This window comes from Diceros bicornis, chromosome 6 (assembly GCF_020826845.1).
Source record: "Diceros bicornis minor isolate mBicDic1 chromosome 6, mDicBic1.mat.cur, whole genome shotgun sequence".
Lineage (NCBI taxonomy): Eukaryota > Metazoa > Chordata > Mammalia > Perissodactyla > Rhinocerotidae > Diceros > Diceros bicornis.
The window spans coordinates 35,996,892-36,024,308 of NC_080745.1; the positions used below are offsets into that span (position 1 = coordinate 35,996,892).

Here is a 27,417-nt window from a genome sequence, read left to right on the forward strand (position 1 = left end):
ATATCTGCACTCGCATGTTCATTGCAGCATTATTCACAGTAGCCAAGACATGGAAACAACCCAAGTGTCCGTCAATGGATGAACGGATAAAGAAGATGTGGTATGTATATACAATGGAATATCATTCAGCCAGGAGATGGGTGAACCTAGAAAACATGCTAAATGAAAGAAGCCAGACACAAAAGGCCACGTATCGTATGATTCCATTTACGTGAAAGTTTAGAATACGCAAATCCATTGAGACAGAAGTAGATTAGTGGTTGCCAGAGGCTGGAGTGAGGGGGGAAGGATGGAGAGTGAGGCTAATGGGTATGAGGTTTCTTTTGGGGATGCTGAAAATTTTCTAAAATTGGGGTGATGATTGCCCAGCTCTGTGAACATAGTAAAAAACACTGAATTGTATACTTTAAATGAGTGAATTTTATGGTATGTGAATTATATCTCAATAAAGCCATTACCAAAACCTCCCAAATCATTGCAAACCAACATCAGAGGTGCTATAGTGGTAGAAGAGGAGTAGAGGGACAATATGAGGAGAGGCCACTGGGGAAAGGCTGACTAGGGGAGTTTTGTTTGACCTGGATCTTGAGCAACAAGATGCAGAAGAGATAGAAGGGCGCTCCACAAAAAGGGAATAGCCCATGCAAAAGTTTTAGAGTCAGGAAGGATCCCATGGCTCAAGACGATGTTGATGCTAATACTCAACATTTATTGAATATTTGGATTGTGCTAGCAAACTAAAATTATGTAATCTTATTTAATCTCCATAAAAACCATTTTTTCATTCACTCAGTCAATTATTGAATAAATTTCCTTGGGCACCTACTATATGCCAGGAACTGTGCTAGCTACCAGAGACGCTATAATGAGATAGACGCTGTTATTATCCATTTCATGCATACTAAGGTTGAACAAATGACCCAACAGTACAGAGCAACTAAGTGGAAGAACTGGGATTCAAACACAGGCCATCTTACTCCAGAGCCCATTTTCAAATAATGTTATAATCTTATGCATCCCCATAAATAGTCACAATTGAACATAAATGCATACATACTATTTACACATTTCTCCATATCTCTTGCTCTCTCTTACTCTCTTACCCTCATTCTCTCCTCACTCGCTCTCTTTTAATCTTTTTCTTTTTCCAGCTTTATTGAGATAATATTGACATATAACACTGTGTAAATTTAGGGTGTACAATGTGGTGATTCGATACACTTACGTATGGCAAAATGATTACCACCATAGCGTTAGCTAACACCTCCATCAACGTCATGTCACATGATCACCATTTCTTTTTTTGTGGTGAGAACATTTAAGATTTACTCTCTTAGCAACTTTCAAGTATATAATACAGCACTGTTAACTATAATCACCATGATGTACCTTAGATCCCCAGAACTTATTTATCTTATAACTGGAAGTTTGTACCCTTTGACCAACATCTCTCTATTTTCCCCACCCCTCAGACTCTGCTAACCACCACTCTACTCTCTGCTTCTATGAATTTGGCTTTTTTAGATTCTACATATAAGTGATATCATACAATATTTGTCTTTCTCTGTCTACTTATTTCATTCAGCATAATGTCCTCTAGTTCCATCCATGTTGTCGCAAATGGCAGGATTTCCTTCTCTCTCCTGGCTGAATGATATTCCATTGTATATACATACCACATCTTCTTTATCCGTTCATCCATTGATGGACACTTGGGTTGTTTCCATGTCTTGGCTATTGTGAATAATGCTGCAATGAACATGGCAGTGCAGATATCTTTTTGATATCCTGTTTTCATTTCCTTTGGATATATACCCAGAAGTAGAATTGCTGGGTCATATAGTAGTTCTATTTTTAATTTTTCCAGGAACCTCCATACTGTTTTCCATAATGGCTGCACCAGTTTACATTCCCACCAATAGTGCACAAGGGTTCCCTTTTCTCCACATCCTCACCAACACTTGTTATCTCTTGTCTTTTTTTTATGTTAGCCATTCTAACAGGTGTGCAGTGATATCTCATTGTGCTTTTGATTTACATTTCCCTGATGACTAGTGATGTCGAGGACCTTTTCATGCACCTGTTGGCCATCTGTATGTGTTCTTTGGAAAAATGTCCCTTCAGTTCCTCTGCCTATTCTTTAATCAGATTGGTGTTTTTTGCTGTGGAGTTGTATGAGTTCTTTATGTATTTTAGATACTAATCCCTTATCAGATATATGATTTGCAAATATTTTCTCCCATTCTGTAGGTTGCCTTTTCATTTTATTGATTGTTTCTTTTGTTGTGCAGAAGCTTTTTAGTTTGATGTACTCTCAGCTATTAATTTTTGCTTTTGTTGCCTTTGCTTTTGATATCATATCCAAAAAATTGTTGTCAAGGAGCTTTTTCTCCATGTTTTCTTCTAGGAGTTTTACAGTTTCAGTTCTTATGTTTAAGTCTTTAATCCATTTCAAGTTGATTTTTGTGACTTATATAAGATAGGGGGTCGCAATTTCATTCTTCTGCATATGGGTATCCAGTTTTCCTAGCACCATTTATTGAAGAGACTATCCTTTTCCTATTGAGTATTCTTGGATCCCTTGTCAAATATTAGTTGGCCACATAGGTAAGGGTTTATTTCTTGGCTCTCAATTCTATTCCATTGGTCTATGGGTCTATTTTCACATCAGTACCATACTGTTTGGATCACTATAGCTTTGTAGTATAGTTTGAAATCATATGATCGTCTCAATAGATGCGGAAAAAGCATTTGACAAAATACATCTTTTCATGATAACAATGTTCAACAAATTGAGTGTAGAAGGAACAAACCTCAACACAATAAAAATCATATATGAAAAACCCACAGCCAACATCATACTCAATGGTGAAAGGTTGAAAGCTTTTCCTGTAAGATCAGGAACAAGACAAGGATGGCCACTCACACCACTCCTATTCAACATAGTACTGGGAGTCCTAGCCAGGTCAGTCAGGCAAGAAAAAGAAATAAAAGGCATCCAAATTGGAAAGGAAGAAGTAAAACAGCCTTTGTTTGCAGATGACATGATCTTATATATAGAAAGTCCAGGGGCCGGCCCCGTGGCTTAGCGGTTAAGTGCGCGTGCTCCGCTGCTGGCGGCCCGGGTTCAGATCCCGGGCGTGCACTGACCCACTGCTTGTCCGGCCATGCTGAGGCCGCATCCCACATACGGCAACTAGAAGGATGTGCAACTATGACATGCAACTATCTACTGGGGCTTTGGGGGAAAAAAAAAAGGAGGAGGATTGGCAATAGATGTTAGCTCAGAGCCGGTCTTCCTCAGCAAAAAAGAGGAGGGTTAGCATGGATGTTAGCTCAGGGCTGATCTTCCTCACAAAAAAAAAAAAAAAAGAAAGTCCTAAAGACTCCCCCAAAAAGCTGTTGGAACTAATCAACTAATTCAGTAAAGTTGTAGGATACAAAATCAACATACAGAAATCAGTTGCATTTCTATACACCAACAATGAAACATCTGAAAAAGAAACAAAGAAAACAACCCCATTCACAATAGCATCAAAAACAATAAAATACTTATGAGTAAATTTAACCAAGAAGGTGAAAGATCTGTACACTGAAAACTATAAGACTTTGATGAAAGAAATTGAAGAAGACATGAACAAGTAGAAAGATCTCTCGTGTTCATGGAGCAGAAGAATTAATATTGTTAAAATGTCCATACTACCCAAGCAATCTATAGATTCAATGCAATCTCTAGCAAAAGTCCAATGGTATTTTTCGTAGAAATAGAAAAAATGATCCTAAAATTTGTATGAAACCACGCAAGACCTCGAATAGCCAAAGCAATCCTGAGAAAGAAGAACATGGCTGCAAGCACCACACTTCTTGATTTAGATCTTTTTCTTTTTTGTTTGTCTATGCCCCTCTGCCTCTGTCCTTCCGCCTGGATAGTCTCCACCTGCTGAACTCAGATTCTCTGTGGGAAGGGGAGGAGTGAGACTGAAGTAGTTTTATTTCTTTTTAAATAAAATTTTAATTTTAAAACACTTGTAGGCTTACAGAAAAATTGCATATTAGTACAGAAAGTTCCCATATACCCCACACCCTGTTTCCCTATTACTAACATCTTACGTTGCTATGGTACATTTGTTACAGTTATTGAATCAATATTGATATGTTGTTATTAACTAAGGCCCACACTTTATTTAGATTTCCTTATTTTTTACCTAATGTCTTTCTCTGTTTCAGGATCCCATCCAGGATCTCCCATTACATTTAGTTGTCATGTTTCCTTAGGTTCCTCTTGGCTGTGACAGTTTCTCAGACTTTCCTTGTTTTTGATGACCTTGACAGTTTTGAGGAGTGCTGGTCAGGTATTTTGTAGAATGTCTCTCAGTTGGGATTTGTCTGATGTTTTTCTCATGATTACCTGGGGTTACGTATTTTGCGGGGAGGAACACACAGGTAAAGGGCCATTCTCATCATATTGTATGCAGGGCACATACTATCAACATGATGTGTCACTGTTGATGTTAAGCTTGATCACCTGGCTGAGACAGTGTATGTCTGGTTTCTCCATTGTAAAGATATCCTCCCCCCGTCCCTTTCCGTACTGGACTCTTTGGAAGGAAGTCACTATGTGCGGCCCACACTTGAGGGGGGAGTGGTGCTCCACCTCCTTGAGGACAGAGTGTCTAAGTTAATTATTTGGAATTATTGTGCATGGAAGATATGTCTATTCTCTCCAATCTATTTATTCAATCACTTATTTGTATCAGTGTGGAGTCATGGATATTTATTTTATGCTTTGGGCTATAATCTGACACTACTTTATGTATTGTGTTGCTTAAATTGTTCCAGCTTTGGCCATTACGAGCTCTTTTTCCCTTTAACATACCCCCCTCACTTTGGGTGTTTTGGGAGGCACTTCCTCACTTTCTGGCACTAGAAAATGCTCCAGGCTCATCTTATGTGTTCCCTGCCCCAGCCCTAGAATCAGCTATTTCTCCAAGAAGCCTTGGTTCCTTGTATTGGAAAATGGTATTAGAAACCAAGATCTGGGGGCTAGGTGTGCTCATTGCTGAGTTGCTGTTGCTTCTAGGTCCTCTCAGCTGACATAGCAAGGAAATGTGTGTATACTAACCTGTGTATATACAAATATCTATAAATATTTCCGTATATAACCATCCCTATCCATATTAAGCTAAACACGAGTTCATACAGATGTCTCCAACTCTAATCCATTACCACATGGATCATTCTAGCTTTCTTCTCTTGCTTATCTATAACTTCCCATTCCAACAGTGAGAAACCTGCTCCCACTATCCACCATCCGTTTACTTAATTGTTAAATTCCAGTATACATGTATAGTCATGTGCTGCACAATGATGTTTCGGTCAACGATGGACCATATATATAATGGTGGTCCCATAAGATTAGTACTATATACTATATAGCCTAAGTGTGTAGTAGGCTATACCATCTAGGTTCAAGTGCACTCTATGATGTTTGCACAACGACAAAATCACCTAACAACACATTTCTCAGACCATATCCTCTTCGTTAAGAGACACATGACTATATAGTGGTTCCCAAATTGTTGACCTGTACTCCTGTAGGAAACTACTTTATCAACTAGAGTACAGTACTTACACAGTTCCTTTTGCCTTTAGTCTTACAGACTCCCTATCCCCTTCAGTGAGATTGTTTCATAAATTTATAGTATAGTTAAATTGTTTTGTCACATTCTGCATTCCATCCACTCCATCCCCCAATTTCCTAAATGATATTTTTATTTTTAGAAATGTAGCTTCAGCTATTTAATTTTTATTTTTTCCATACTTATTGAGATATAATTGAATATAACATTGTGTAAGTTTAAGGTGTACAATGTCTTGATTTAATACAATATATATATTGCAAAATGATTACCACCATAGCATTGGCTAACACTTCCATCATGTCACGTAATAACCATTTCTTTTTTGCGATGTGAACATTTAAGATCTCCTAAATGATATTTTTTAAAATTTGCATACAGTAAGGCTTACTCTTTGTGCTGTAATTACCTGTGGGTTTTGACAAACATGTTGTCATGTATTCACTATTATTTATTTTTAAAAATACACAAATTTTAATATGTTAAAAATTCAAAAAATACAGATAAAGTCCTTTTGCTTGCTGTCAATCCTACTCCCTTCTTAGAGATTAACCACTGTTATCAGTTTGGTATGAATCTTTCTAGATTTTTCTTTATGCCTTTATACACATATATTTGAATATGTAAATAAAAAATTTAGTTGTTTTTTAAGTATGCATGGGATCATGCTAATATATGTTTTGAGATTTCATGTTATTACTTATGGATCTACCTAATTCTTTTAAACTGGTATAAAGGTAATATAGATGTACTGTTGAACACATATTCTTAATACACTCCATGTGACATGTTCCAGAAACCTAATGTGTTGTAGATAGCTGGGATGCTGGTTGCAAGTTGGAGAATAGAAGGAGGGCAGGCAAGAGAGGTAGGCAGTGATCAGATAATGAAAAGTCTCATGCTGTCTTGCTAAGGAGACCCTGGACTTTAAGAGGCTCTGGAGAGGCACCAAGAGTTTTTTAAGCTGGAAAGGAATATTAATCTTATTTCTGCAGTGGGTACAGAAGCATTTTAAGGAATCCTAGTGATTTGCAATGCTGTTTGATAATATATCTTTTTTTCTCCTCATACCCTTCTCATTAGAAAATGTCCAAGCATATTTGTCGAATGCATGACTGTTCTATAAATACTGGAGTAGCCATGGTGTGATATGCCATTTGGACACATTCATTCCACAAGCATTTACTGGGTGGCCTGTGGGAGGCAGTGAAGGGGAGTACAAAGTGGTGCAATGGTTTTCAAAGCAGGTCCCAGGCCCTCTGGAGGTGCTAGAGTGTCTTCCAGTTGGACCACTAAGAAGCTAGGAGATGATTTCCAAGAGCCACTAGACTGTAAGCTCCATGAGGGCAGGGACCCCATCTCTTTTGTTCCCTGCTGTATTCCCAGCACCTAGCCTAGATCCTCACATATACCATGTGCTTCATAGCTATTGAGTGAATTAATTAATCCTGATTAATTCTTCCATTGCTTCCTAAAGGCAAATAATTATGTACCAAAATATGACCATAATTTAGTATTCACAAACTAAAACGTGTATTTCTGGAGTTTATTGAGGACTCTAATTCAATATTCTACTAAATATAGCCAGCTGTCACATCACACTTGGAAATTTTATAAAGCTTGCCACATTCAGGCTTTTTTCTTTCTTTTTCCTTTTTTGGATATATGGAGGTAGTTGGAATTTCTGCAATGTGAGGAAAGACAGCTTTATTATTGTTACATCCTCAATACTTCTTGAGTTGCCTGGTGACCTCAACTACTGCTTTTTAATTAGGAATTACTATTAATTTAGTCTACTGACATCAATGTAGTATGCAGTGGGTTCTGGGTTAACCTTCTAATGTGAACAGATGCATCTTTGCATCAGCTGTACTTTTGGCTTGCAGTGTATCCAATGACTAAAATTTTTTTTAACCATCTTAACCGTTTTTAAGTGTCCAATGACTAGACTTTTAAGACATGCATGCATCGTGTTGCAAATACAAATCATCCATAACCATAGCTCCAAAGGAGATCGTGCCCCATCTCCCCCCAACTCTGCTTGTACAGAGGCATTTCACCACTATTGAGACTTCTTTTTCCCCCGGACGGTGGACGGAAGTAGGGTAGCTTAGTCTCTGTGACATTTTCCTGATTAAGAAGCCCGGTTTGAGTCACCAATTGCGTAGGCAGGAGAAAGATTTCTGCAGTCTGGTTTACCCAGGAGCAGGGACTGAGGTGGTTCCTATAATGCAGGACTTTTGGTTTTAAAACTGGGTGGTCCTGGGCAAATTGGGATGAGTTGGTCACCCTACGTGGAGCTCTAGAGGCCAGCTTGCTCTTAACCAATTAAAGAAGGAAATATTTCTGGAAAAATCCTGTGGACTAAATCCTAGTTGTTGCTGTGGTCTGTGAGGCAGAGAAGACCCAAGAGTTGTGTATGAGGGAAGGACCTCCCGATGTAGATGAAAGGAGGCGTACTGAGTTCCACAAGTGCCAGGCTCTCTATTAAGCACTTCACAAGCATGATCTCAAGTGACATGTGAACTCTGTGAGGTAGGACTATGATTCTTGCCAAGTATAATTCAAGGAGATCCAACAAAGGAGCTCCTCCCCTGCTGCCGGCTCAGTGGAAGAAGTCAGGGGGCTTTCCAGAGGAGGCGAAAGTAGGTCAGCCCAAGGTACACCAAGAGAACAGGAAAGGCCACCTGGGCAGGGACAGGAGCTGGGGCTTGGATGAAATGACCTGGAATGGAATCCTGCTTCTAGAATGCTGCTCTGTGTGGCCTTGGGCAAGTCCTTTTCCCTCTTAGGGTGGCATCTTACTGTCATGAGAGCCTTAGCCTGAAAACAGTCTTAAAGTTCCTTTGGGTGCCCTGTCACCGGGGGAGGTGAGTGGGGAATTCCAGAAAGCAGTGATGTGTCTGGGGAGTGAGAAGTCCCTTTGCTGGTCCTTGGGCCTGATGTGGGAGCATACAGAGACAGCCACAGGGCACAGGAGAGACACCAGCATCCTTGGTTTTCTCAGGCTGAGCCTTGCTGAGGTCAGAGAGGGCTGGGATACTTGCCTTTCATGAGATACCAAGTACTCGTCAAATTGAAGACATGATAAAGCAGGGTCAAAACAGTCATGGAATATTTTAAATATTTTCAACGTCTATTTTTAAATCTTTACATTTACCAGTTTAATGCAATTAGCACAAACATTAAAAAACAGTGTAAAGAAGAAGAGGAGAGACCTGGATGACCAAAGTCTGCACACAGCTGCCTCCTGGCGTCCAGCGACCATGTCCCACTCAACGTCCACCATGCCCGATAGAAAGGCCGAAGGGCACGCTAAAGGAGATGAAGCCAAGGTGGAGGACAACCACAGAGCTGATCTGCAAGGTTATCTGCGGAACCCGCTCCTCCAAAGCCAGAGCCCAGGACTAAAAATGCCCCTGCAAAGAAGGGAGAGATAGGACCCCAGGACAAAAAGGGGAAAGCCGATGCTGGCAAGGATGGGAATAACCCTGCAGAAAATGGAGATGCCCAAACAGACCAGGCACAGAATAAAAAATAATTTTTTTAATTGTGGCAAAATACACATAACAAAATTTACCATCTTAACCATTTTTAAATGTTCAGTTCAGTAGTGTTAAGTACATTCACAATGTTGTGCAACAGATCTCCAGAATTCTTTTCATCTTGCCAAACTGAAACTTTATAGCCATTAAACAACTCCCCATTTCCCCCTCCTCCCAGCCCCTGGCAACCACCCTTCTACTTTCTGTCTCTATGAATTTGATTACACTAGGTACCTCATATAAATGGAATTATACAGTATTTGTCTTTTTGTTACTGGCTTATTTCCATTAGCATGTCCTCAAGGTTCACTCACGTTGTAGCATCTGTCAGAATTTCCTGCCTTTTTAAAGCTGAATAATATCCATTGTATGTATACATCACATTTTTTTTTTATCCAGCCATCCATCAATGGATGCTTGAGTTGCTTCCACCACTTGGCTATTGCAAATAATGTTGCTGTGAACATGGGTGTGCAAATATTTCTTTGAGAGCCTGCTTTCAATTCTTTGGGATATGTATCCAGAAGTGGAATTGCTGGATCATATGGTAGTTCTATTTTCAACTTTTTGAGCAGTCCCCATACTGTTTTCCATAGGGGCTGCACCAGTTTATATTCCCACCAACAGTGCATGAGGGTTTCACGATCTCCACATCCTTACCAATACTTATTTGCCATTTTTTTGATAGCCATCCTAGTGAGTGTGGGGTGGTATCTCCTTGTGGGTTTGATTTGGGCATCTTTTTACGCTTGTTGGCCATTTGTATATCTTTGGAGAAATATCTATTCAAGACTTTTGCCCATTTTTTTTCTTTTTGAGAGTGCTATATTTGATTGGAATAAAATATTATGTAAAACCACTGATACAAAGGTAAGGCATTATTCTTTTTGTGTGTGTGTGAGGAAGATCAGCCCTGAGCTAACATCCATGCGAATCCTCCTCTTTTTGCTGAGGAAGACTGGCCCTGGGCTAACATCTGTGCCTATCTTCCTCCACTTTATGTGGGACGCCGCCTCAGCATGGCCTGACAAGGGGTGCGTCAGTGCGCGCCCAGGATCCAAACCCGGCTGCCAGCAGCGGAGCGCCGCACTTAACCGCTAAGCCACGGGGCCGGCCCCAGGCAAGGCATTATTCTTAATACAACAAGACAAAAAAGGCTTGAAAACTCTCCCTGAGTGTAACAGTTTGTTTGCTGTAATCTAGTTTCTTGGTAGGTTAAAGGTATTTTTCCACTGAAGACACAAGAAGCTCTGATTGGCCTTTTTCTTCTCAGTCATCTTGGAAAGAGTGGGAGAAGGAACTTTTTTACTTATCAGGTTCCTCAACTCTTACAAAGATACAACAAGGGATGAACAAAAGTAATTTACTATTCAGAAGGATATGGGGTTTATCTGGAATAAGAATACAATAGAAAAAAACAGTTGTTTCTTTTAGCGATTTTTCTGACTCTAAAACCCTTTCAGTTTTGGAGGGATTTGCTGTCCAGAGGAAATCTAAGGTAAGGCATTAAGATCTCACAGATATTCCCTGGTCGATCACAGTCTGCTCATCTAATTGTATTTTACAATAAACTTGATTATCCAAGAAATTTTATTATTCAAGTTTTATATATCTGCCTCCTATAGATGAATGTCATTTTAATCTATGATACACTGAGAACAGTCAAGAATTGTATGTTGCATTTACGATTTAAGAAACTATATTTAAAAATTAAAATGTGTTTACGTAACTATGATGGTCAGGGAAATTAGAAACCAAACAGAAATTTCTAAAAACATATTTCAGGAAAGGACTTAAAGTTAGATGCCCTTTCCAACTCCTTTGTAAACTGGGGAACATACAATTACTTTAAGAAGAATTAAGTTTTTCCTAATTGCACTCTAGATTGTGTCAAGGGAAAACATTTGGAAATCTTAAGACTTTTACCTCCTCAAATGTTAGATGAATTGCTTTCCAGAATGATTTTTCTAAACGACATTATACGAAATCCTCCAGCTGATAAAAGGCCAAACGTTTACATTTCAAGTGTTGAATGAATTTTTATGTGTTAACACAGATGGTATTCCAGTTTTTACCATACTGAGCAGGCAGGAATAATGAATTTCCCTCATCCATGCCCTTGCTCCCTGGTCTCTCCTCTCCCTCACAGCCACATTGCTAATAGCATGGTCCAGGGTCACTGCCCCATTTCCTCCCCTCTCAGTCTCTCCTTAGTTCACTCCCATCCAGCATCCATCCCCATTACTCCCCTGAAACTGCATTTATCAGGGTCATCCACAACCCCCATGTTGACAATTCCAATAAATGTTGTGATGGTTAATTTTTTTTTTTTTTTTTTTTTTGTGAGGAGATCAGCCCTGAGCTAACATCCGCCAATCCTCCTCTTTTTTTGCTGAGGAAGACGGCCCTGGGCTAACATCTGTGCCTATCTTCCTCCACTTTATATGGGACGCCGCCACAGCATGGCTTACCAAGCAGTGCGTCGGTGCGCGCCCGGGATCCGAACCAGCGAACCCCAGGCCGCCGCAGCGGAGCGCGCGCACTTAACCGCTTGCGCCACTGGGCCGACCCCTGTGATGGTTAATTTTATGTGTTAACTTGACAGGGCTAAGGAAGCCCAGATAGCTGGTAAAACATTATTTCTGGGTGTGTCTGTGTGGGTGTTTCTGGAAGAGACTAGCATTTGATTCAGTAGACTGAGTAAAGAGATCCACCCTCACCAATGTGGGCGGGCACCATACAATCCGTTGAGGGACCAAATGGAACAAAAACGCTAAGAAGGGGCTAATTCTCTCTCTCTCTTCTTGAGCTGGGACAGCCACCTTTCCTGCCCTCGGACATTAGAGATCCTGGTTCTCAGGCCTTCAGACTCCAGGACTTACACCAGCAGCGCCCTGATTCTCAGGCCTTTGGACTCGAACTGAATTACACCACTGACTTTCCTGGTTCTCCAGCTTGCAGACGGCAGATCATGAGATTTCTTAGCCTCCATAACAGCGTGAGCCAATTCCAATAATAATCCTTGTATATATCTCTATGCATCCTATTGGTTCTGTCTCTCAGAACCCTGACTGATACAGATACTTTTCAGTCTCCATTTTAGTTTCTGAGAGCCTGTCTACCTAATGTGGAGCATGCAAAGGGGAATAAGAATAGAATGAGGAGAACTACATAAAACTCCTCTGCTCAAACCCTCCATTGGCCCTCCACATCACTCACAATAAAAGCTAAAGTCCTCACAGTGGCCTGCAAGGTTCTAAAAATCTGCCCCCTCTTAGGAGGCAATTCTCCATGCATCTCTTGCATTTCTGCACTTCTTGGAGCAGAGGTCTGGCTGCCTTTGTTTGGACTCTCTTTTCAAGGATGTTTACATGACACATAGCCTTGAAGACAGTCTCTGTCTGGGGCAGGAGACAGGTTTGTTTACTGTCCAGTGTCATAATGTCTCCCTCTGAGTCAAAGGTCAGGCAGGTTTGCTTGCTGTCCACTATGAAAGATTTGGGTTCCCTAAGCTCTAGGTTCCTCAGCTGTGATGCAAACTCTCTATATGGGCAGCATCCACTTGGGCTGCTCTGCATCACCCCCAAAAGACTTGGAGGGGGCAAGTGGAAAAGACACAAACATGAAGCTCATGCTACTTGCTATGCTTGAGGTAATAAAATTCTTTGTCTCTGCCCCAAGAGTCTCATGTCTCTGCTGGTACCCACGGAAGGGTGCCAGGCTAACTTGTTAGTTGCAAGTGAGGTGAAGTCCTAGAACGTTCCCAGTTCTTATCTGCCTACCCCATACCCCTCTCACCTCATCTCCTGCTACTCCTTCCCTTGTCACCCTGCCTGGCTACACTGGCCTCCCAGCTGTTCCTGGAATCCTGCTGAGCACACACTGGCCCCACGGTCTCTGCACATGCTCTGCTGTCAGCCTGGAACATTTTACCTCCTACGATGTCTCTCCGGTCCTATCCAAACGGCACCTTTGCAAGGCCTTCCTCAACTACTCTACTTAAAATAGCCTTGCCACCAGTAAACAGGTGGACTTTTGCCAACCTGATAGCTGAAAATGATATCTCAGTCAGTTTTAAATTTATCATCTTTATTTTCTACATCTACATATTTTAAATAATATCTATTATATTTCTATTATTAGTTTATTATGCTTAAGAGCTATTTATATTTTCTGTGAATTGTATGGTCCTATCCTTTGCCTATTTTTCTATTGTGTTTTTAGTCTTCTTGTCTGTTATGTCTTTTTTTTTTTCCCGCCAAAGCCCCAGTAGATAGTTGTATGTCATAGTTGCACATCCTTCTAGTTGCTGTATGTGGGACGCGGCCTTAGCATGGCCGGACAAGTGGTGTGTGAGCGCACGCCCGGGATCCGAACCCAGGCCACCAGTGGCGGAGCACGTGCACTCAACCGCTAAGTCACCGGGCCGGCCCTGTGATGTCTTTTTCATACAAATTTTTCACTGGCCTGTGATGTGATTACACATATTTTTTCTCAACTTGTTGTCTGTCTTTTGAGTTATGGTGTCATCACTGTTGTTGTTTTGCCATATAAAAGCTTTGAATTTTCCTGTAGTTGAATTTATCAATCTTTTATGGCTTCTGGATTTTCAATCACAACCAGAAAGGCCTTCTCCATTCCAAGATTATAAGAAATTCATCCACGCTTGCTTCTATTTTTCTAGTACTTATGTGGTGTCATTTTAAAATAGACAGATCTTTGAATCATTTGGAACTTACTTGGTGTAGTATGTGACTTCTGGATTCAACCTTTAGGTTTTTTTGACTACCAATTGCCTCAACCTTTTTATTATTTATTTTTAAAAACATAATTGAAACATTTATTGAAAATAGACTCTGGAAAAATTGCTTACATGCACAACACAGCATCTCTCTCACTCATTTTAGAGGTGAGTATACAGTGGCCTAGGGCATTTGTCAACTTGTCCAAGGCTGCCCAGCTGATAAGCAGAGTTCACAGCTCCCCTGAGAACCTGCCCGAATGCTCCTTTTCTCTCGAGCCCCCCAAGTTGTCCTTGTGGGTTGGGAGGCCCCCTACTTCTTGCAGGCAGGCTTCTATCAGGGCCGGCAATCCAGTGCATTAGCTTGCCCTGGGGCAGCCCTGTGCCTCCAGGGCACCCACACTGGGGTTCCAAGCCCTGTGGACAAAGGTTCCCCTGGTCTAGCCAAAGCTGGTAAGAAGTCTTAGAACAGCGCCCCCCCCCCCACTTGTGTGTCTGGGCAGGAGTCAGACTCAATGCAGATGACCCACAGGATGAAAAGAAGGGGGAAGATGGTGAGCTTGCCCATCCAGCCTCCTCTGAGTACAGCTGGAGGTGCCAGGTGCCAGTTTTATTTTATTTCTGCATGCATTTGAGTCTATTTCTGTACTTTGTTCCATTGGTTTGTTTGGCTTGCTGTGCACTAGTACCAAACTGTTTGAATTACTGAGGATCTATAATATGTTGTAATATCTGATAGTGCTTTCCCCTCCTTGTTCTTCTTTTTCAGAGCCTGTTTGTTTCCTGACTAGTCTTGTTTATTTTTCCATCTGAATTTTAGGAACAAGTAGGGTACTTTAAAAAGCACATGCATAACCTATTAATCCTATTAGTACTTTTATAGGAATTATGTTAAATTTATAATCTTACTTAAGGAGAATTGAGATCTTTATGATATTGAGTCTTCCTACCCAAAACCATCATTCATTTTTCCATTTGACTCACTTTTCTTATCTGTAAAATGGGAGTCATAATACCAATCTTATAGGGCTGTTCTCAGAATCAAATGAGAAAATGCATGTGAAGGATAGCATAGTAGGAGCCAACGTATTGCTCTGCCACTTCCTGGGGTATGAACTGGGGCTTGGTTACCACACTATTCTTGACTTCGGTTCTCTCATTTGCGAGCTGGGAATACTAACAGTATCTGCTTCATAGGACGGTAATGAGGGTCAAGGCAGATGAAGCATGCAAAGTACTCAGTGCACTGCCTGGAACATAAATGCCCAATGAACATGAGCTGTTCTTCTAAAACGTAGGCTATCACAGGGAAATGTGACTTAGAGCAAAAGCTTGCTGGCATCCACCTTACGTCGAGGGCTCTCAGGTGAACTCTTCTTTCCGAGAACCCACCCACCGTCGGCCGTCACTTCTGATCCGCCCCTTGCCCCTGGGAAGGCAGTGGGGTTTGAAACCGCGGCCCCGGTGTCCAAGTCCACCACGAGACTCCAGAATCCCGGCCCCCCCACTCACGCCGCGGTGCTGCCACGTCTCGCGCGCCCGGCTCTGCGTACGGGAGGAGGCGGGGCCAAGTCGGGCCCGCCCCGAGCGCGCCGCGTCACGCCCGAGGCCCGCCCCTCTGCGGCGCGAGTCGCTGGTACGGCGGCACCGGGTGGCAGAGCGCCGTGTCGCTACGAAGGGGCGGGGGCAAGCACGCGCCCGGAAGTTCTGGGGGAGGGGTGTGACGTATATCCGGCGAGTAGCTGGCGGTCCCGGGTGCTGCTGGGCTGTGTGCTCTGAGGGAGGGTCGAAGCCGCCCGCCGCCGCCGGAGGAGCCTCTTGGGCCGTGAGTCAGGGGGCCGCGGCGAGGGAGGGAGCCGGGGCCGGAGAGGCTGGGTTGGACGGCGGGGAGGGTCGCGGCGGAGGCCGGCGCAGGCGGGGTTGGGGGGGGAAGTGACACGCAGGCGGTTCTGTGGGGCCGCGGGGCTGGTTCTGGGCGGGGACTGGCCGGGTCTGCTCGGTCCCCTGCCGGCCTCTGGGGTGTCGGGTCAGTCTGCTTTCCGCTCGGGGGGCTGCAGCTGCTGGGCGGGATGACAGTCGGTGTTGTGCGCCCCTGTTTACGAAACGGCTTCACGTCCCGTGTCTCGTCTGAGCCTCAGCCCTCGGGGAGGCGGGTGGGAGTCCTTGATTATCCTTGTTTTACAGACTCGGGCACTGAGGCTCGCTGAATTGGCCAAGGCCCCGAAGATAGCGAGTGTGAGCGTTCCAACCGGGTCTCCTGGCTCCCAGTCCAGGGCTCCCCCCAGTTTCAGCCGTGTGTTGTCATCTGATGTCCTGGGTCGAACCCCATATTTTCTCTTTTCAGCTCCCTCTTTCTTCCCCTCCCTCTGCAGTACGTAGAAAAATTCCTTCATGTACGTTTCTTAAATAGATTAATCTTTTCTTCGCGATTCTAGCTGAGAGGTCAGGAGCACACTTGTGAGGGTCGGCACTGAATTTTCTCTGTTAGTATTCTCTTGCTCTTGTCTTTTCTCCTGTACCTCCATCCGTCTGCTTTGGTTGTGACACGGTGCCTATAGAGCTTTGCAGTGGGTCTGACCTTTGACATTTACTCTGCAGCTAAGCAAAGTTTCTTAGCTACAAGCCAGCTGCCTGCTATCCCAGATCTGTCTGGAATGGTGTCTCCAAGTTGCTCTGAGGATGTATAAGAAGTAATGAGTATGTATACGAAGTGATGCATAGATTCTTTATTGGCTAATGGTCAGCTTAGTGCTTCTCCTTTGTGTTTGAATAAGTCCTGAAATTTGCAAATTTTAGTTTTGGGTCCATTGGCAGTGCTTTTGTTGGTGGTTTAGAGCCTTTAAATTTCAGAGTACTCTAATTTGCCATAAGATGCCACAAGGTGGTGGAGTGGATCAAGGATAGAAAATAAATAGAATGCTAGTTATTAACATACCATTCAAAAGGTGTGATGAGTTGTAAGAAAGAAAACTGTAGAAGATTATCATGAGTAGTTGGTGGGTTAAGGAAGTTTTATGTTTTTATTTGGATTTGAAATAAATGTGATATTAACAGGAAGAGCTTTGGCTTTGGCTTCAAAAGAGGAGAGTGTTAAGTCCTGGCACTGTTCAAACTTTTCCAGCTGAGCAGTCTTTGTTAAGCTACCTAACCTAGGAGTGTCAGCATCCTTATCTTGTTAAATGAGGCCAAGGATTCTTGCCTGGTAGGGTTGGTGTGAGGTTGAAATGAGATGTGTGTGTAGGTGCTGTATAAACTGTAAAAATATACATGAAGGGGTACAAATCCTAAGATCCCAAGGTTGGAGGAGCCATCGAAGCTGTTTCCAACTTTGGGTCGCAATACAACGCAAGTCTTTGGGTCCAGTATGGGTTTTTATTATTTTTTAACAAGACCAGAAGAGTTTCTTCAAGCACTCTCCATAGATCATTTTAGAGGGAAGAATTATAGGACTTTTAAAGGGAAAATAAACTGGAAAATCAAAGTAGTTAAGTTACCATGAAAAATTCCTTCGAGTGGGGTTTTCCCTTTGTCACCTTTGGAGAATTCATGTAGTTGGGAATACTTCTAAAATGATGTGGTAAAACATTACAAAGAGTCTATAAAGAACTGACTGCAAACCCAAGTAGTATAAAGGAATATATAAATGTTGGGTTTTAAAGGAGAGGTTAGGGTGGGAGTGACCTTCATGAGAGGTGCTGTCTAAAGGTGAGCCCCGCTCCTCCAAATGGTAGACAGAGAAAATCAGGAAAGATGCCTGGTTTGAGGGGATTACAGAGGAGAGGCACATTGGTCTCTTACTTACCTACAGTGGAAACTTAAACACAGGAGTTTTAGAAGTGCATTTACCTTATTGGACTTCTTAAAGTGCAGACTAAGTTTCCAGACAAAACTATTATTTAACATGCTAAATTTGGTCTTTCTGCCAAAATATATTTTCATGTTACTGAAAAGGACAAAAAAACCTTATTTAGTATCTTTTTATAAAAGCTTTTGCCTTCGGTCTCCACTCCCACCCAAACTCCCAAGCTTCATTTGGCCCGCCATAGAAAATAAGCATTAAGCAGTCCTTAAAGTTTATCAGGCCACAGGTCTGATAAAAAAACAACAACCCAATAATTGGATGGAAAAGATAATTAACATACACTGTCTCCATTTTTTAGTTTCTTTTTCATCTAACATTCTTTGAATGGAGAATATAGATGGGTTTTTATGGATGGTCCTTTTACAGGTTGCTAGTAAAAGTAACAAAACAACTTAATGCAAGTTTTGTTTGATAGCAGTTGTCACATCTAGTATAAAGCCTTGTGTTCAGATGCTCTTGCTGAGAGAGAGGAAGGAAGTGGAGGATCTTTCTTTTTTCTGTACCACATCAGAGATATTGAGGTAAAGTTCATTGTGACCAGGAAATGCTGCCTCTGAGAAACCTTAGCACCCACTATTGGCTCCAGATCCTGCCCCCTTAACTCCATTCAGAGGTTCCCTTGCTTATTACCAGTGTACCAATGTAGACCTTTTAGTAGCTCTGAGTCAGCTTTTATTTTGTCTAGGCCTATGGGAAACAGTGGGAAAAGTGGTGTTAATATAAGTACTAATTAAGGTATGTACTTGGCTAGGAACCTACCGCTATGCTCTGAACAAATATTCTTATTTTAAGAAAATCCGTATTTATAAAATGGGTTAGGTCTTGATTCATGTTATGAAAGGATTCTCTTTTTATCGTTTCATGGCTCTCCAAAATAGTAATATCATCTCTTTTTATAAGTTGAGACACATATCTGTGAGACGGGTTAAACAAATACTGTTCAAGAAAGGCTAGCACTGGTAAATGGAGGAGGGCAAATTGTACCAGCCGGTAGGATTTTGCTGACTTTGTTTTTTAGAGCTGTATACAAGGATGGGTTAATCTGTTTTTCATTCAGGTTAATATGCCTTTCATATTTTCTACTTAGTGCATCCATGTGACATTTTGATCCAGATTATTAGTGGGGCTGATTTCCTAGAGGTTTTCCTAACTGGTAGACAGCAGTGGTGTATCTAGGGAATGTGAATGAGCAGCTGCCTGGAAGAGTGAGTCACACAGTAAAAGAGGAAAGTATATCTTTAACTCCTAGTTCTCAGAGTATCATAGATTGAAAAACTGTTTGGGTCTACCTAAAAAATAAATGAAAAACAGAACAAAACAAAACCAGGAGTTTGTACAGATCTGAGGATGCCAGAGATTTCCCTCCAGGGTGCAGAATCCTTTGTTTTCTTTCCTTTTTTTTTTTTTTTTTGTGTGAGGAAGATCAGCCCTGAGCTGACATCCATGCCAGTCCTCCTCTTTTTGCTGAGGAAGACTGGCCCTGGGCTAACATCCATGCCCATCTTCCTCTACTTTATATGGGACACCGCCACAGCATGGCCTGACAAGCGGTGCGTCGGTGTGCACCCAGGATTCAAACCTGGGCCGCCAGCAGCAGAGCGCGGGCGCTTAACCGCTACGCTACAGGGCTGGCCCCCTTTTGTTTTCTTATGCCTGCAAACGTGGGACTGTAAACATGCATCAAGGCCAGGAAATAAGAGATAACTTCTGCAAAACTGTACTAGCATTCAGAAAGCTAATATTTGTTGCTTTCATGTTTTATACAGGCAGTAAGCATTAATAATGTCTTTCATCTTTGAGTGGATCTATAATGGCTTCAGCAGTGTGCTCCAGTTCCTAGGTAAGGCCATTTCCTTGAAATATATCATAGGTTTCAAACTGCGTGTATTTCCTCCAACATTTTAAATACAAGCAGCCTTTGGTATGTAGAGAGCCAAATTATGTTAAATTTCTCTTTTAGGACTCTACAAGAAATCTGGAAAACTTGTATTCTTGGGTTTGGACAATGCAGGCAAAACCACTCTTCTACACATGCTCAAGGATGACAGATTGGGCCAGCACGTTCCAACATTACATCCAAGTAGGTTTGAAAATACCAGGTGACCTTTTGATGTTTGAAGGTCAGTGTTAGGGTCGGAGGATGAATCCCCAGTTGATACAGTTCTTTTATTAACTGAGGTCCGAAAAGACAGCTCACTTGAGAAAAGTCCCCATAGCACACACTCAGGTCACATACTAATAGATCTAAACCTCTGGAACTTTGTCACTATTTGTTCTTACTAGTCCTGTAATGGGACACATCTCCCATATTTACTTCTAAAAAGCAGCAGACACCTTGGAGAAAAAGAAACTTAGCTTTTTAGAATAATTTAAGAACATTTTCACCCTATGTTCTTTTCTTTACAAGGTGAAAGGTTCATTAGGTTTTGCGGTGGTATTGGCTTACAACCTGATAGCTGGGCCTTGTTGGATGGAGAAGTTTATTTCTTTCCTCTTTTTTGGTGATTTTCAGCATCAGAAGAGCTGACAATTGCTGGAATGACTTTTACAACTTTTGATCTAGGCGGGCATGAGCAAGGTAAGAGACAGTTCAGTGGAAGGATGGTATTGACTTACGGTTCATTTTGTGCCTCTCCTCTTTTTTTTAAAAGCAACGTGTCATTTTTACCTTTTAAATTGCTTACATTTAGGATTGAGATCTTATTACTTTAACGAAATTGTTTTATTCACTTGTTGTAAGTAGTTTCAAATTTGCCAAAAGTTGCGTAATTAATACAGAGAACTCCACTCCTTTATTCCTTTTGCCCAGATTTATTAGTCTCCCTCTCTGTATAACACGTATTAATGTTTATTTTTCTTGAAATGTTTCTGAATTCATCCTGCTTTTTTATTTGTTAATACTTTAGTGCATATTTCCTTATATAGTCATAATAATTATCAAACCCAGGAAGTTTTATTTTTATCTACTCTATAGTGTATATTCCTTTTTTTGTCAATTGTCCCAATAATCTCCCGTATAGCATTTTTCCTCTTAATCAGTACAATATCACATATCGAATGTAGTCATGTCTCTTTTGTATTCTTTATTTTAATGGAGTATAAGTATGTAGGAAATTAAGTTATTATTTGTAAGTAATTTCAAACTTGTCAAAAGTTGCAAAAATAATACAATGACTACTTGTGACCACTGATCTAAATTGATATCTTGTATGCTCTATCCATTTGGGGCAGTTGGTGGAACGTTTTCTTCTACTTCTTGTTCTTGTTCTCCTTAGTGCTTTTTGCCTTACTCAGGCTGCGTGAATTTGGTTCCCAGATTCCTATTAGGTGTCTTGTGTTTTAGAGATATACACAATGGGGCGTCTTTATCTGATGGACACTCACTTTGCGTTTGGCAAGATTCTAGGCTTAAGAGTAAAACATTTAAGATGTAGGAATAAATATTCTGGGAAAGTAGAAAAAAGAAACTATTGAGATTCTGTCAGATTTTCTCATTTGTTTTTAAATTTAATTGAGAAGTCTCCTTTTGGAGCATTCTCTTGGTTGAATCTAATATAGTTTTTGAAAAGTAGAGTTACAAAAATAGAATGTTGGTAATTTTAATCATTCAGCCAAATAATTTTAGCCAAAAAACTGAGAAGCGATCCAAATAATTTTATAGTCAGTGATTTCATTAACATATATTTATTCATTTAATATTTATATCCTACAAAATCATGTATGTGGTATGATCACAATCACATAAAATACCTGTACAGAAAAAAGATTGAAAGAAAATATATAGAAACATTAGCAGTCAGTGTGTTTTGATGGAGGATTATAGATGATCTTGTTTGCTTTTTTTCTATAATGAGATTGTATTATTTTCACTTGAGTTATTTTCACTTGAGTAGGAATGAGTGTATGGTGTCTTTTCTGCTTCTTTCAAAAGGATTTATAACTGCTTACAAATTTAGATTTGGGGATAATACAGTTATAACTTGCATGTAGACCATCTGGAGAATGCAGAAGGAGTAGGTGTTTTTAGACACCTGAACTGGGAATTGTGTATTTGGTGTGATAAATTTAGCTTTCAGATTTTGATAGAGTAAGAAGGGAAATGTGTTGATGTATGTAGTTTTGTTTTGTTTGACTGAGGAAAATCAACTTAACAGAACACTTTTTCATAATAACGTTGCCACCATTTTACAGAAGTGACTAAAATGCTGACTAAAGTACATTGAGAGGTTTCCTTTTTTTTTTTTTGTATAACTGTAAAAATTTAACTTATAAAAGTAGTCCAGGCTCAATGTAACAAATTCAGTAGGCAATCAGTATATAAATATGGTCGGTAAAAGTGCAAGTTCCCCCAACCCCTCCTTCCCAGTGCCACTCTTCAGGGTAACCATTATTAACTGTTTGTTGTAGAGATGAGATGCTTCCATAGTCATCCCATTGAAAGGACTAGAAATGAATGGCTTAGAAATTGTAATACAGTTAAAGCATTGCTTCCCAAACTGCTATCACTTCGTGTCATAAACAAAAAAATAAAATGTATAGGGTGCACTGGGTTAAGTACGGGAGACTAAGGTAATTGGCCTGGGAACCTCAACCCCCTGTCAGGCCCAGCCTCCCTGAGGGCTGAGTGGATGAGTGTGTCAAAGGAACTGACTTGGGACTAAAGTTATATGGACAAGTGATTTGCATCCTGATATTTTAACTCAGAGGTTGCAAACTAAAATGGACCGAGGAGTGAGGTAGGTCATGTAAGTGAGTGAAATTGACTGGGTGTGTAAGACAGTAGGGAGTGGTTAGGGAGTGGTGGAAACTTTGGCCAACTGAAGAGCCCAGGCCTCATCTAAAGGGGCATCCACCGCTCAGTTCCAGCTGATTATTGGCATGTGGGTAGGTGGCGTGGGATTTGCTGGTGTTGCAGTTTTTCAGAACATCAGGCAGAAAACCCTGATTTTCAAATTTTAAAAAATCACATTCAGTTCATGGACCATCAGTTTATACCCTCTGTTCTGACTTGATACTGGCTGGGACTCCATATGGAGTCTAATGCTAGTGAAACCTGGCCAAGATTTGCCCACTTTATAGCCCATTAGGTTATTCAGTTTCAAAACGTATATTGTTTTATTGATGCAGCTACAAACTTTGTCTTTTAGCACGTCGGGTTTGGAAAAATTATCTCCCAGCAATTAATGGGATTGTCTTTCTGGTGGACTGTGCAGATCATGCTCGCCTCATGGAATCCAAAGTTGAGCTTAATGTACGTTTGTATTTTTTTTCCTTTTTTGGCCTTGTTTCTTTTAAGGAATACAGCTCAGTAGTGCCAGTACTTAATCATTCCAGTTAACATTTGGTGCAAGTCCTAGTTGCAAGAAGAAAGTGTTTTAAAATCAAAGACATTGCTTTTCACTGTCTTGAGGAAACTCAGCTTGAACTTGAGTAAATTAACTTCATTTATATCATAGGGTGACTGTATGTCTGATTTGCTCAGGACACTCCTTAGTTTATGTTTGTTGTCCCACATAATTAATGTCTTTCCCTTTCATGTAACACATATGGTCACTCGATGAAGTGTTGGCATAGAGACACCTTGAAAGAGATATTAGAGTTCTTTACGTCTTTAGATCTACATTCTCAGGTTGTACCTGCCCACCTTTGTGCTGAATGACTTGCCAGACCTTAACAGTCTGTTCTCAGGCTTCAGTTTGGTCATCTGCAGTATTTGATACTATCAAGGACTCGCTTCAAGTTTTCTCCTTTCGCAACATTGCGTTTTCTTGGCTTCATAGTTTCTATAATGTTGCCTTTATTATCCCTACTGCTTCACCCTGTGCCTCCTCTTTCTCTTTGATTCATAACTCTCTCTGCATTCTTGTTCCTGGCAATTTGAACCTGTCTGAAGTTTATTTGTAAGTATGTTTCTTGAATCTATAGTTCTAGCCTCATGTAGAATCACCTGCAAGGCAGTCCTTCCCTTACTTGACCTCTTGGCACTGGCCATTCTCTCTTTAAACTCCCCTTTGCATTCTTGGTTTTGATGCTCTGTCTCTGGCTGATACTTCTCAAACTCTTTCATAAGCCCCTGTTCCTCTGCTTAGCCCTTAAATCTTGGTGTTCCCCAGGGTCTAGACTCTCTCCCAGACTAGTCCAGGCTACTCCCATTCCTTGATCTGCCACCCACATGCCAGTGACTCCCAGATGGATTTCTCTCATCTAAACCTCCCTTGTGCTCCAGCCTCATACATAATGCTGGCTACTGGACAACTCCACCTATCAATCCTGTTCTCCCAGAATGGAACTATGCATCTTTCCCACCGTCTACCTGGACATGCAGTCCAGAATGCTGTTAATTACTATAGATTCCAGTAGAAGGAACTTTCTCAGACTTGTCATTGCTCTCCTTAATATCCTCAATAGATCTCTGTCACCTTCGGAATGAAATCCACAAATCTTTTGCATAGCATAGAGGACCTTTCATGATCTTTCCTCTATTTCTCCAGCTTCTTTTCTCTCTACTGCCTACCTTGAACTATATTCCAGACATAGAGAACAACTTGTCCTTCCTTGAGTATACAGAGGTGGCTATCCCTGCCTGGCTTTCTTACCTGACCCCCTACCTTCATTTGCTGGTAAATTTCAAAATGTCCTTTAAAAGATCTCAGAGTTCAGTTATGACTAATTTCTAGGAAGCCTACTCTGACCTCTCAGACTGTTAGACTCTTTGCCTTACAGTGTCTGTTGTCTTTACTGGTTTCCATATAGGTCTGTCCAACCCAACTGTGACCTTAGATGGTAGAGACCTTGTCTTATTTCTTTGTGAAACCCCTACACCTAGCAAAGCATCGGATACATAGTAGGTACTTTGTTAGTGTTTAATAAATGAATGACATCCTCACTTTGATTTTGTCTAACATTTCCTGGAACTTAAGATGGTGAAAGCATGTTCCTGTTTATCCTTTCAACTCTCCTGTCCTCTCCTAGCTTTTCCTATCAGTGAGAACTAGATTCCCAGGCTTGAAATCTGTCAAGTTTGACTCTTCTTTTGTCTCTTATTTAGACATCAGTCTCTTCACTTATTTCTTCAAAATGCTGGCTACACTGTTCATTACATGCCGCCATCTTAGGCTAGATCATCATCTCTTGCTTGAACACTACAGATGGATACTATTTTTGAATTCATTGTACTAAAAGTAAGAGATTCTGTCTAGTAATTTCTGGATTTGAGGTCTTTAGGATCTATTGCAGCTAACTTCTCAGACTGACACCGTAATGTTGATTGTCCCTTCCCATCCCATTTACTCTGTCATTACATGTCAGCATAAATGCTGTAATCCAGTCAGGTGATACTCCATGTGGCTTCGTGAATCCTTTTCCTACTGAAAAGCCATTGCTTGTATTCTTCCTTCTCCTTTCCAGCTATTCAAACTCTGCCTCTCCTTCAGAGCCCAGTTTAGGTTCCACCTCTTTGCTAATAAGATTTTCCTCAAGACTACTTGCCATTTTATTTCCCTGAAGGTCTTTTAGTATTTATATTCTGTCCCCATTCATTGTGACGCTTAATCATCCACTTGCCTTGTTTTGTTGACAGATGTATGAACGTAGAGTGAGGATTTCTTGAGGCCAGGAATGTGTCTTATCCTTCCTTTTGTATCCTTCTCAGTACCTGAGATAGCACTTTGCACACACTGGGCAGTCAATGAATACGTGGGGGGTTCCTGTAGTCATCTTTGAGGCTCTGTAGCCAGAGCATTCATTCTCATAGGACTGTGCTCAATGGATAGACTGAGGATGGTCTGGGGCTGAGTGATTTAGCTCAGGGTTAAGGTTGGGGCAATTCCACTGCCTTGTAAATAGATACAGCTTTAAGTTGAAATTGTTTCCAGGCTGTTAGGGGATACTTACCTAATGTCAAGGTAATTTTTAGGGAATTTTTACCTAATGTTAAGGGTGTTATATAATGTGAAGATTAACTTTTAGTTAATCACTCAGTTTTAAAGATGATCACATTTTCACTTTACATGTGATACCTTACAGACAAGTGAAAGTCAAAGTTGTTTTCATTATCTGGTGGGCTCTTACAGATCCTCACTTAGCTCTTTTTTTTTTTTATCTTGTCTTTAGGCTTTAATGACGGATGAAACAATATCCAATGTGCCAATCCTTATCTTGGGTAACAAAATTGACAGGACAGATGCAATCAGTGAAGAAAAGCTACGTGAGATATTTGGGCTTTATGGACAGACCACAGGAAAGGTAAGAAAATCTTCAGGGGCCATATTGTAAAGGAAATGCACGGCTTTTGAAACATTTATGTTTTGCTGTCTAAATTTTACTTTTCTTTCAAAAGTGTACCTGGGCTCAGGATTTGTTTTACTCTAGGTAATTGTAAACTCTCTGAAGGCAGAAGCATGTTCTTTCTTTAACCATTTTCCAATGAGATACATTCCTTGGGTATTTGAGGGTGAAGGGAATGGTAGAAAAGGCAAACTTAACTATTTTAAGACTTTTCTGACTGTCTTTCAAATCTGATTCTGGGAAATCTCTTCTGAAAGAGCCCTTCTTAGCTAGAAATCTTTTTTTTTTTCCCCACTGGAGATTTCAGGTTATGAAGAAGAGTGATCATTTCTATCACTTTCCAAGCGTTGAAATCAAAGCACTGATTATCCTCAGTGCTCCTTGCTGAGATCAGTATCACTGTTGTCCCATTTTGAAGATGGGGAAACTCTGAGAGTGGTTTGTTCAGGTCTACATAGCAAGTTGGTGGATAAAACCAGGAATAGAACCTGAGTCTTCCAGATGAGTAGGTTATGCTATCTCCAGTTGGAAGGGGAACTCTGTTGCAGAAAAGTGTACTCATGAGAGAGAAGAGCTAGATCAGCTATAATTAATTATGAATCCTGGTCTTTTCAGCTTGGGTTTTGGCATATTTAATTTTTGAAATTTTCCTTTTCTGGGATCTCTGATAACTTTCTGACTTTTTTACTTGGTTCTTTAGTCTTTCTTCTTCTTGGTTATCTGTTTTCTTTCTAGAAATGCTGCCTTTAATTCACTTAGTTTCCCCTCTTCTGCGTGATTGTTACACACACATGAATTCTTAATTTCCTTGATGTAACCTGTTATTAGTGTCTATTTCTGAATGCTTGTGTTAATGAGAATGTCCTTATTTCCAAAAAGTCCCAGACGCTTTTTGTCCATCAAAGAGCATGCTGGTTCTCTGGGTCCCAGTGGCCTTTTTCTTGGTTTGCTGCCATAACTTTCCAGATGAATGTTGACGTGTTCAAAGCAAATGCTCTTCTCAGAGAGAGAGAGGCTGGGAATGAGAGACTGTGCTGTTTATTCTATCCTGAAAGCATGAAGCCCTGGGGAAGTCATCTGTATGGCCTTGACCACATTTCCATGATTAATCCCTACTTAGATTTGCTTTTGAGGAATGGAGAAAGTGAGAGATGCTAACAGGCGTTACTTGGTTTTGTCTCCCTTAGGGAAACGTGACCCTGAAGGAGCTGAACGCTCGCCCCATGGAAGTGTTCATGTGCAGTGTGCTCAAGAGGCAAGGCTACGGCGAGGGCTTCCGCTGGCTCTCCCAGTATATTGACTGATGTTTGGACAGTGAAAATAAAAGAGTTTTACTTCTCTGGA

The 27,417-nt window shown here is 41.0% G+C and overlaps 1 protein-coding gene across 1 annotated transcript; it reads left to right on the top strand.

Annotated features, from left to right (window-relative positions):
• The first annotated feature begins 15,649 nt into the window (after positions 1-15,649).
• On the top strand, positions 15,650-27,417 carry SAR1A (secretion associated Ras related GTPase 1A). The gene is made up of 7 exons (XM_058543274.1): positions 15,650-15,750; positions 19,554-19,627; positions 19,748-19,867; positions 20,300-20,365; positions 22,935-23,038; positions 25,900-26,031; positions 27,261-27,417. Exons 2-7 carry the CDS (start codon positions 19,570-19,572, stop codon positions 27,375-27,377), a joined length of 597 nt encoding a protein of 198 aa, XP_058399257.1. The 5' UTR covers positions 15,650-15,750; positions 19,554-19,569; the 3' UTR covers positions 27,378-27,417.